The sequence below is a fragment of the Ahaetulla prasina genome, chromosome 14 (genome assembly GCF_028640845.1).
Source record: "Ahaetulla prasina isolate Xishuangbanna chromosome 14, ASM2864084v1, whole genome shotgun sequence".
In the NCBI taxonomy this organism is placed as follows: domain Eukaryota; kingdom Metazoa; phylum Chordata; class Lepidosauria; order Squamata; family Colubridae; genus Ahaetulla; species Ahaetulla prasina.
In genome coordinates, this window is record NC_080552.1 from 15,499,284 (window position 1) to 15,511,373 (window position 12,090).

The following is a 12,090-nucleotide window of genomic DNA, read 5'->3' on the forward strand; positions in this document are numbered from 1 at the left end:
ACAACAGATTTACACATTTGTCTCCTGGATCTTCATCACTCTCCTTGATTTACGTGTTACCCACAATGGAGCCCAAAATTCCTATTGCTAAGCGGGTCCGTTGTTAAGTGAGTTTTGCCCCACTGTACAACCTTTCTTGCCACGGCTGTTAAGTGAATCACTGCGGTTGTTAAATTAGTAAACCGGCTGTGAACTGAAATCTGGCTTCCCCATTGACTTTGCTTGTCAGAAGGTCGCAAAAAAGGATCCTATGACCCTTGCGACCGTCATAAATATGAGTCCGTTGCCAAGCGGCTGAATTTTAATCACGTGACCATGGGGATGCTGCAATGGTCATGAGTGTGAAAAACGGTCGTAAGTCACTTTCTTTCACTGCTGTTGTAGCTTTGAACGGTCACTAAACAAACTTTTCTAAGTTTGTAGACTGCTTGTGTATCCACCTTATTTGACAAGCAAGGTTGAGCGAGATAAGACACAAGAATTTTAATGAAGTTTTCCACGAACGGCAACATACCTCTCTTTGGGATACAAATGACCATTTCATTATCTTGCTGAGACAAAGAAATTGTCGTGTCGGGAATTTCGGATATTAGATCCACCAAATCGCACACTCCGTATTCTGTGACATCCCAGTCTTTTGAGAAACACCTACGAGATTAATAATTATAGAAAAACATTTGGAAAAAAAAAATACTGCATTAAGATCAGACTGCAGAACTAGCTAAGCAAGCACAAAATGGAAGCTTTCTACTTGCCAACAGTAAGCCTCTGCCAGAAACCCAAAAAAGGAAAGCAAAACATCTTTTTGAGGTTTAAAAACCAGTACTAAGAAAAAATATTTTTTGAAATGTAACAATCGTTTCTCAAGCTATGTATTTACTAGAGTGCTGTAAGGTATTTCTGTAAATCTTCACTTTAGGATACATGCACTTTACTGCCCACAGGTTAAAGATTCCAGAATGATGATGGTAGTTGGATGGAAATAATAATTAAAAAAAACAAACAACCCAGATATATTTACGAAGAGACTCTTAGCCGCCCTCTGCCCAAATTGGCACATTTCCGGTGTTCCCTCTTTTAACAGCAAATTTTTAAAATCGACCCATTTCAAGTCCTTCTATTCTGTAAACCTCTAAAACTTAGAAGATTTTACTGCTGATTTTTAGATTATTTTAATTCAAGAGAGAAGAAATCAAGGTCTCCCTTTCCATGAAAGATATTTAATTGAATGGAAAAAATGGATTGATTATCTACAAAACAGATATCAGATTAAGAAATATCAGATTGCCTTTGAATAATTAGAAAGTTATTTTATGTAATGGGGAGGGGGTCGGGAGATGAAAAGCTTTGGATGTGGTTATTTGGATTGGAAGGGAAAATTTTATTCTATGTTTGGTTTATGTATAACAATACCTTGTGATTGACCCGGGAAGCCGGGGGGGGGGGGGGGGAGGGAAGGGTTTTTTTGGGAGGGAGGGGGGAAAAAAAGGGGAAAATGTTTTTGTTTTTTAAAACTCTTTCAATAAAAATAAAAAAAAAGGTCTCCCTTTCCGTGAAAAAAAAACAACAACGGCTCGCTTTAAACCCCAAGTTGCTAAATTAAAAAAACAAAACAAAACACTAATGAAGACGATATTTTTACATTTGCAGATGGCAATGCAAGAAGATGCTTGCCACAGCTCTGTATACTTACCAGTGATAAGCAAGTAAGAATTCTTTGACTACAACTTGTTTACTGGCCTGAGACTTCAGAAGCTTTAGTAAGTCTTGAGTGAATCGCTTCACTTGAGCCCTGTGTGTTAAGGTTAACAAACGCTTGGTTCCTATCCCGAGAATCTGAGAAGGGAAAAAAAAAAAAAATTTATAGGGAGATCTACGGCGAAACCTGAGCGCTGTTGTGACCCAGGGCCCAAGCAGATAGTAGGTAACTCAGTCAGGGAAAAAACAAACAAACTTTATACCAACAGCTGAGAATGACTTCATTCCCAGCGTAGTTCAACTAAATTAAAGCAAATTCCTCCCAACGCAAATTCCTCAGTCCTATCGCAAACCTTGGTCCAATTAGGCAAACTGCCAGAGGCCTTTCTTGACAAACGTTCTAAAGTCACAGATACACAGGGGCCGGGATAGCTCAGGCAAAAGAGAAGCCTGTTATTAGAACACAAAGCCTGCAATTACTGCAGGTTCGAGCCCGGCCCAAGGTTGACTCAGCCTTCCACCCTTTATAAGGTAGGTAAAATGAGGACCCAGATTGTTGGGGGGGGCAATAAGTTGACTTTGTAAAAAATATACAAATAGAATGAGACTATTGCCTTATACATTGTAAGCCGCCCTGAGTCTTCGGAGAAGGGCGGGGTATAAATGTAAACAAAAAAAAAAATAAATGCAAGAAGACAAAACTACCAATGTTGTTTTCCGGCAAAGCCCAAATGCCGTTGCTGGTCTGTTTTAAGCCTTATGGGAGGGGCCAAACATCTCTTGGCCTTACTCCCGAGTCGTCCTTTTTGCTTGAGCTTCTCTTGCCTTTTGGCAGCTCTTCTCATGCGTGCATTAGGAACAGGCTCCTCCTGTTCCTCTGCCTCACTATTGTCATCCTCTGGAGGCTCTGGAGTCCGCACATCACTCCCCGATGGCCCTGGCCCCACTACTGTCCGACTCTGTTGCCAGCACCACAGGCTGCTGGCGGACTACAAGCAGCACTCATAAATCAAGTGATATTTCTCTTGATTAGCGTGAAGGACTGGGACCAAAATCTGAAGCCGAACTCCGCAGATCTGGACAAGACCAAGTCAATAGGATGTCAACCCTGAAGTGAGCCTGGCTGAAGTCATCTTGGAGGCTTCAGGGTTGCTACACAGCGATGGGAGGGGAGGGGAATAGTTAGATGGGGTTTTGTAGCCAAAACAATAAAAAAGTTTTCTGTGGGAACCAAGATCTTTCTCACAGGTGGCTGGCCAGGAGCAGCTGGTAACTCAGCAACCAGCCAGGACCTGGATTGGATAGCGTGACCAATGACTTGAAGGGAAGGGGAAAACTTTTAATTAGGTGAAAGTTGCTGGAAACCTCAGAGTCGGCTTTCACCAGTCTGTGCTAAAATGATGTATCCAATAAACTGTTATTTGAGGAACTCGAATGCCTCGGAATTTGTTTTCTATGGGTGCATTACTTGGAAAGCTGATGTAAGAACTATAAAAAGGTAAATATTCCCCTCACACATTTGTGCTAGTCGTTCCCTACTCTAGGGGGCGGTGCTCGTCTCCATTTCAAAGCCAAAGAGCCAGCGCTGTCCGAAGACGTCTTCATGGTCATGTGGCTGGCATGGCTCAATGCCAAAGGCACACAGAGCGCTGTTCCCTTCCCACCAAAGGTGGTCCCTATTTTTCTACTTGCATTTTTTAAGTGCTTTCGAACTGCTAGGTTGGCAGATGCTGGGACAAGTCACGGGAGCTCACCCCATTATGCGGCGTTAGGGATTCGAACCACTGAACTGCCGACCTTTCGATCAACAAGCTCAGCGCCTTAGCATTGAGCCACCGCGTCCTTAAGAACTATAAGGACTCAATTTATGACAATTCGGAACAGAATTTCTGATGCAAACCAAAATGGTAAGTGAATTGTAAGCCGCCTAGAGCCACTTTTTCGTCTTCACATGATGCCACCTCTCTTTCAAAGCCAGCCCTTGGAGGTCAACATCTCTGGCAAGGAGCAGAACATCTGAACTCACCTGCAGGACGTGAGGCACGGATTCCAGCAGCTCTATTAACTTGGAATACCCATAATCAGACACGCGGCATTGCTTGGCAAAATGGTGGTGGTACATGGGGATGAACTTGCTGACGGATATAATACAGGAGGGCTGGTTTTTAAGGAGATCAATCACTTCTCTACTGAACTGGATGAGTTGGGGGTTGCCCACTGGGCTCTTGGAACGCAACAACCAAGGCTCTGGAACACAGAAAAGAAAACCAAGAAGGCATCTTTACTTGGAGGAATGCATGAGAAGGCAACAAGCATCATAGTCAAGGGATGAATGGTCAGGTTTAGGCAGCGATGAAGGAGGAATAAAATAAAATACCTGTGGTAGGAGGTGGCGGTTTATTATGTATCCATTTTACAACTTTGATGCCATTTTGTGCCGTAGCAATATTAATACCAGGAACGCAGGAGATAAGGTGCTCCAGAGGGACGCCTCCATGGCCTTCCTGAACCATTTCTAGACTGTTAAATTCTGAAGCATAACAGTCTTGGAAGCTATAAAAAGAGAGAGAGAGAGAGAAAAAAAGTGAATGTAAGGAAATAAGGACCCGATAGCTCAGTGGCTAAGACGCTGAGCTTGTCGATCGAAAAGTCGGCAGTTCAGTGGTTCAAATCCCTAGTGCCGCTTACTTGTCCCAGCTTCTGCCAACCTAGCAGTTCGAAAGCACAAAAAAAATGCAAGTAGAAAAACAGGGACCACCTTTGGTGGGAAATTAACAGCGTTCTGTGCGCCTTTGGTGTTGAGTCATGCCGGCCACATGACCACGGAGACATCTTTGGACAGCGCTGGCTCTTTGGCTTAGAAACGGAGATGAGCACCGCCCCCTACAGTCGGGAACGACTAGCCCTTATGTGCGAGGGGAACCTTTACCTTTAAGAAAATTAGCTCAATGCTTATAAGGGCTATTTATATACCCTTAGATAAGGTAATCAGACACAAACTACAGCATCCCTTTCCTATTTTCTAATCAAAATAAAGCAGTGGTTCATACGATTTGAATTTGATCATAACTGCAGCAATAATGGATTAGTAAAATATATATATTTATATATTTATAAATATATATATTTATATATATTAGTAAAATATATATATTTATATATATATATATATATATATATATATATATAACCCAGCAAGGATTCTGAACGTGGGCATTGCACAGTCACATCGTTTCTGAATATTAATTTGAAGAGCTGGATGCATCTCCACCCTTTCTTTAAGGAGCGTAAGATATAACCCATAATGCTCCGTTGCCAGGTTTACCCACTTAAAATGATTTCGGCTGAAAGTGAGAGAAGAGCCAGGAAACCTTCCAGGAGGTAAGGATGAACTGAAAACAATGCAAAGACCTTCCACTTACACCACACTATCCTTTTGATATATCGGTCATTTTATAACCAATGGCTCAAGATGGTTTTATTCTATTCATAATCCACAATTAATAATTTGAGAAGTAGCAATAAAGGAGAATATTTGTAGCTCAGGGTTTGAAATGTCCTTGGTGGTCTCTAAGCTTGGTTGTTTTCTTGCAGACGTTTCATTACCCATACTAGGTAACATCATCAGTGCTAGAGGAGACTATTTAAGGAACCAAGAGCAAACCTCACTCCCTCTAGCACTGATGATGTTACCTAGTATGGGTAATGAAACGTCTGCAAGAAAACAACCAAGCTCAAAGAGCACCAAGGACCGCTCAATTTGAAGAAGTTTATGTGGTTTCATAGCTTTCTGATTTTTATTGGCAAGGAATGGGCTATCCTTTCTTTTCTGCTCATCAAATCAGACTTTCAGATTAAAGCCACGTGTGGCTGGGTTTGATTTAACAAAAAAATTTGGCACTATGTCAAGTGACCTTTGGAGAAAGATACAAGAATGTCCCGTGACTGATACTAAGCCTGCTCTCTCATTAATAGGAGCTAGCTTCTTAAAAGGGCAATAAGATCAAGTGACATACAGGAAATACAGATAGAAGTCGATAAATATAGTGTAACCGTTTGTAAGCTGTTTTAACAACCAGCATCTCTGTGCAACCATTATATTACAGATTGCAGATTTACAATTTAAGCACAGGCAAATGACAGAGGAAAGGGGGGTGGGGGGAGAGAGAAAATTAACCCGCCCCCCCCGGAAAATAAGATTGTTTCTCAAACACTGTCTAAATCAGGGGTCTCTAACTTTAGCAACTTGAAGACTTGTGGACTCCAACTCCCAGAATTCCTCAGCCAGCTTTGCTGAGGAATTTTGGGAGCTGGAGTCCACAAGTCTTAAAGTTGCCAAGGTTGGAGACCCCTGGTCTAAATAATTGCAACGGGGGAGGGGGAAGGAGAAGAAAGGAAGGAAGGAAGGAAGGAAGGAAGGAGAGAGGGAGAGAAAAAAAGGACAGAAGCATGGAATAAGGACGTCAATTAATCTGCAAGAGGGAAGAAGCAACAGAGCCAATTGGAAAAAATGCAAATTAAGAGTGGGGTTCGGTGAAGTGCAATTCTCTGTAGTTTCTGCTTTGCCCTAATAAATGAAAGTTCAAAGTGCCTCTGTACAAGACAGGATGTAATTTCAGCACTTTGGGGTGTGTGTGTGTGTGTGTGTGCGTACACACACACACATCCATTTGGCTGCAGAAATGCAGTTTCCTGGCATGCCTCTTCGTTGCTAACTGTCCTTTTCTGGCACAGAACCAGCTCCGTTATGGAAGAGAGAAAGTCAGGGATGAATGGGAACAATTTTTAATCTGCAATTTTGCTGAAGCTTTTGGTATTCGAGCCAACGGTTTTTGTTTTTTTACCTGAGAAGTGGTACCGTCCCCTCGTGCGTCTGTAACAAGCTATGGACTTGAGGAGCGAAGGCCTTCAGAGACTGAATCACAAAGGGGATCTTGTAGGAGTCGGGATCAAAGTCGTGTTCGCTTAAAAAACGAAAAAGGAAACCAACAACCAAGTTAAGTTTTCTAGCAGTGACGGTTAACCTTTTCGGTGCCGAGTACCCAAAATGCGTGCTTGAACCCCCAAAATGCAATGCAAGCACCACCCGAGCATGCATGCGTCCCCTGCGCAAATGCCCTCCAACCATGCATGCACGCGCCCCCTCCACCCCCATGCATGGCAGAGACCTGAAGACCAGCTGGCTGGCGAGAGGCACTTGTGCATGCGTGAGGGAGCTGGGCTGGGGTGATGGCTGGCGTGCCCGCAGACGGGGCTGTCTCTGTGTGTCATGTGTGGCACGCATGCCGTAAATTTGCCACCACGGTTTTATAGGAAGCTGAGCAAAGGAAATGTGCCTATATAACGATCTCCAGTACAGCCCACAGCTTAAACCAGGGGTCTCCAACCTTGGCAACTTTAAGCCTGGGTGGACCCAGAGCTGGCTGGGTATTCTGGGAGTTGAAGTCCTCCAGGCTTAAAGTTGCCAAGGTTGGAGACCCCCCTGGTTTAAATGTTTTATGCATGAAGCTTTATTTTCCCAGCTTCTACAATAAGTGAAAGGAGAAACCGAATTAGACTGATTACAGAGAAACAGGGGGAGTGGGGGGGTGGGGGGAAGGCAAATTTACTTGAAGTCTTTGTTCACACAATGCCGTTTGCAGACAGGCTCGTGATACTCCAGTTCTTCGAAGATGACGGGGCTGCAGTTAGCAGAGGAGCCGTCGTGAGACTGTGACGATCCCAACGGGCTCTGCCTCGCTTGGCTGCTGGGCAAGAGGCAAACCAGGCGACCGTTGCCTTGATCGCGGATCGCTAAGATGTCTGTTAACTTGTGCAAGTCCGAGGCGTTCAGCTTGTGTCCGAACCTAGAAACCCAGAAACAGAAACTGCTTAAGTGAAATGGAAAAGAAAAAAGAAAAAAAAAGGCAAAAGAAGCCGTTCGCAGATCTTACAGACATCCTGGAAGACAGGTAGTCCTCGACTTACGGACACAATGGAGCACAAACGTTTCTGTTGTTAAGTGAGGTATTTGTTAAGTGAGTTTCGCCTCCCTTTTACGACTTTTCTTGCCATAAATTAAGTGAATCAGTGCAGTTGATAAGTTAGCAACTCGATTCTTTTTTCAAAAGTGTTATTTTATTTTATAGACAAACATACAATACATAATCCAACATTCAGTGTATCCTGAGTATATCTTTTGTGTCTTCTTACTCCTCCGATATTTATCATTTCTTAATATCAATATTTCTTTTATTATAACATTTCGCCCACATTCCTTGATTTTCTGTTAATACATTTATACGTTTATCTACTTGCTGTTCTATTAATACATTTATCTATCTTCTTTCTCTTCTTCATTATAACATTATCCTGTGTGTATCTCTTTCCAACCAATAATAGAATTGCCCCCATATTTCGATTTCGATTCCTCTTTCTTTCATTATCAAGATCAATCTACTCATTGCTACACAATCCAATATTTTCTTAATTATTTCTCCTTCCCTAGGGATTTTCTCTGCTTTCCATCTTTGCGCAAATACTATCCTCGCTGCAGTTATAACATGTACAATCAAATATATATTCTCCTTACTAAATTTCTCTGATAAGATACCCAATAAGAACAGTTCAGGTTTTAAATCTATCTGTTGTTGTATCATTTCTTCTAACCCAGGGGTCTGCAAACTTGGCTCTTTTAAGACTTGTGGTCTTCAACTCCCAGAGGAACTCTGGGAGTTGAAGTCCACAAGTCTTAAAAGAGTCAAGTTTGCAGACCCCTGTTCTAACCATATCAGAAGAAATGATAGCAACTCGATTCTTAAGTGAACCCGGCTTCCCCATGGACTTTGCTTGCCAGAAGGTCGCAAAAGAGAATCATGTGACCCCGGGACACTGCGACCGTTATAAATACGAGTCAGCTGCCAAACAGAATTTTGATCACATGATCCTGGGGAATGCTGCAATGGTCATTTAGTGTGAAGAATGCTCATAAATCACGTTTTTTTCCAGTGCCATTTTAGCTTTGAACGGTCACTAAACCAACGATTGTAAGTCGAGGACTACCTGCAGTAGGGATTCAATTCTTGGATCAAAATGACTGCGAAGAGCGGAGTTTTGAGTTTCTCGGACTCAGCAGAGCATCGGGCACAAAGTTTCCCACTTACTTTTTCTCATAAATCTCAGTGAATTTGGAAAGTGGGAGGCAGCAGGCTGGGGCGTCCTGAAGAATGGATATTGCTTCTGAACTGTAAAAAAGACAAGAGCACATTAAGGAAGAGCACTGTTATTCTTTTTTTCTTGGCAGAAGTGTGAGGCTGTTCTTGTGTCAGCGTTCCAGAAAAACCCTCCTGCAGAAAAGACTCCGAAGCCAACATCTTTCAAAGTTCTTTTACTAGCATAGGTAATCCTGCACAGGTGGATGAAAACCGAAACTGGGGATTCCGGTTCCTCCCTCAGTAATACAAACCCCAAAATCTCCACCCTCATGACCCCTCTGCCGGTCACATGCTCCAATCCTCAACCGTCCCATGTCGAAACATCACTCCAACCACTCCTTCTCCAGATGCGAACCCAGCCTGACCTTGACCAGCAGGAAGAATGTTGTTTTGTCTAATCATCCCTTGTAGTACCACCCTCCTCCCCTCCTTTCCCACAGAGGAGAATTGTGGCAGCGCATGGAAGCCTTTGGCCTAGTATGGCTTCCAAAGCTGACATTAGGCCCATGAAGGCGAACCTACAGCACACGTGCCAGAGGTGGCACACAGAGCCCTCTCTGTGGGCACGCGCGCCGTCGCCAGCTGCTCTTTTGGTTTCCGGCGCGCCAGCTGACCTTTGCGCGGGCCGGAGCCCTGGAAACCCAAAGACCAGCTGGCTACCTGGTCTTTGGGTTTCCGGTGCTCTGGCACGTGTGAAGACCAGCTGGCTGGTGCGCATGCAAGAATCCAGACAACCAGGTTGACGGCGTGTGCATGCGCACCGGATGGCTGGTGTTCCGGTTTACGGGGCTCCAGCACACGTGAAGACCAGCTGGCCAGCGTGCATGTGTGGGCCGGAAACTGAAAGACTAGCCGGTTTTCGAATTTCCGGGGCTGTGGCGTGCGCTCCGGTTTGGGCCAAAAATGTTTGCCATCACTGAACTAGGCTGACAAGTAGTAAAGATTCTACTTCGAGGACGGATCCCTGCTCTAATCCACAGAATGTTTTCAGTTCAGAGAGATAAAAGTGCTACACGACGTATTACAGCTGCTCTCGTTTTACCTCATCAGTGCCAGGCATTTGCTGGCAGCCCCAGTGGCTAAAGAGACCTGGATCCTCTTGTTACCGATTTTGTATCTGTGCAAGCTGTTGACAGCGGTGATGGCCTCTTGAAGGTTCTCCATCTGAACAACGGCCTTCAGCTGATAGTCGGTGTGAGGACTAAGTTCTACATTCTTTACCTGGTTAAAAAAAAGAGAGAGAGAGAAAGACAAAAGTCCTATCAAAAGGTTGACGAAAGGTTGGAGTCAGCCTTCCATCCTTCCGAGGTGGGTAAAATGAGGACCCAAAATTGCTGGGGGAAAATAGACTGACTCTGTAAACTGCTTAGAATGGGCTGTAAAGAATTGTGAAGTGGTATATAAATCTAAGCACTATTTCTGTTGCTATTGCTTTTTCCCCTTCCTTCCTTCCTTCCTTCCTTCCTTCCTTCCTTCCTTCCTTTCCTTCCTTCCTTCCTCCCTCCCTTCACCAAGGTTAGAACTCTGCCGACTGCCAGCAGTTCGATCCTGACTGGCTCAAGGTTGACTCAGCCTTCCATCCTTCCGAGGTTGCTAAAATGAGGAGCCAGATTATTGGGGGCAACAGACTGACTCTATAAACCACTTAGAGAGGGCTGTAAAGGACTGTGAAGCAGTATATAAGTGCGATTGCTAGTGCTGAAAGAAAGCAAAACTGGAAGCTAGTACGATCTTCAAAATGGATTCACAGCAATTTGTACTGACGTAATTACGGAACTACTAAAATAGACATGTTTGGGTTTATGATTCTAAAGCGCTAAAGCAACTGAAACAATTTAAAACAGGGGTCTCCAACCTTGACAACTTTAAGACTTGTGGACTTCAACTCCCAGCTTTGCTGGCTGAGGAATTCTGGGAGTTGAAATCCACAAGTCTTAAAGTTGCTAAGGTTGGAGAAACCTGATTTAAAAGGCATTTAGACAATTACAGTGGCCTTGATGACGGATGGGATTATTTACCTTGCCGTGCTTAGTGAAGGTATCCTGCAAAGTTTGTTGCAGCTCTTTTCGGGTAAGTCGGTAATCCAGATTGCTAATCTGAATGTCTGCTCCATTTGCAAATGGATCTGGGCAGTCTGTATGGCTGGAAGAATTTGTGACGTTCAAAGTGAGGGGTGAAGACCTGTTCGAAACGCTTGGAGACACACTCCTGAGGCCGAGAGAAGGAAAGAAAGAGAATCTGGAATCATTCATTATATATATTTATTCAAAAACATCATCAAAAACGTCATCAAAAAAATACAAAGAATGTTCTTTCTGCGCCAACTCAGTAAGCTCAAACTGAGCTCAAGGAGCTGCTGATCCAGTTCTACAGAGGAATTATTGAGTCTGTCATCTGCACCTCTCTAACTGTCTGGTTTGGTTCTGCAACCCAACAAGACAGACACAGACTTCAGAGGATCATTAGAACTGCAGAAAAAAACAATGGCTACCAACCTGCCTTCCACTGAGGGCCTGTATACTGCACGAGTCAAAAAGAGGGCTGTGAAAATATTTATAGACCCCTCGCATCCTGGACATAAACTATTTCAACTCCTACCCTCAGAACGACGGTGTAGAGCACTACACAGCAGAACCAGACACAAGAACAGTTTTCCCCCGAAGGCCATCACTCTGCTAAACAAATAATTTCCTCAACACTGTCAAACTATTCACTAAATCTGCACTACTATTAATAATCTCATCGCTCCCATTACCAATCTCTTTCCACTTATGACTGTATGACTGTAACTTTGCTGCTGGCAATCCTTATGATTTATATTGATATTGATTGTTCCTGATTGCTTATTTGCACCCTATGCTTACCATTAAGTGTTGTATCATTAAGTGTTAAATTGTACCCTATGACCATCATTGGTGTTGTACATGTTGTACCTTGATGAACGTATCTTTTCTTTTATGTACACTGAGAGCATATGCACCAAGAAAAATTCCTTGTCTGTCCAATCACACTTGGCCAATAAAAATTCTATTCTATTCTATATGTGTGTGTGTGTGTATAAAATTTATATTTGCTGATAAAGAAATAAAGGGAGACTAGTATAGATCTATTTAGCTCGCATCAGCCAGCTATACCCTTACTCACATTCGGCTGCCTGCATATTAGGAAGTTGTAATTAACCTCTGAGCCACAAGTTCTT

General features: G+C 43.4%; 1 protein-coding gene across 4 annotated transcripts in view; it reads right to left on the reverse strand.

Annotated features, from left to right (window-relative positions):
* MARF1 (meiosis regulator and mRNA stability factor 1) overlaps positions 1–12,090 on the reverse strand; it is a 42,472-nt gene that overhangs the window by 11,856 nt on the left and 18,526 nt on the right. For all 4 annotated transcript variants that reach the window (XM_058157377.1, XM_058157379.1, XM_058157380.1 and 1 more), the window contains exons 11-19: positions 10,910–11,099; positions 9,934–10,112; positions 8,841–8,921; positions 7,308–7,544; positions 6,543–6,662; positions 4,076–4,251; positions 3,725–3,945; positions 1,694–1,836; positions 515–648 (exon numbers count right to left, since the gene is read on the reverse strand). In XM_058157377.1, coding sequence (XP_058013360.1) covers positions 515–648; positions 1,694–1,836; positions 3,725–3,945; positions 4,076–4,251; positions 6,543–6,662; positions 7,308–7,544; positions 8,841–8,921; positions 9,934–10,112; positions 10,910–11,099 — 1,481 coding nt within the window. The remainder of the gene's footprint in view (positions 1–514; positions 649–1,693; positions 1,837–3,724; positions 3,946–4,075; positions 4,252–6,542; positions 6,663–7,307; positions 7,545–8,840; positions 8,922–9,933; positions 10,113–10,909; positions 11,100–12,090) is intronic.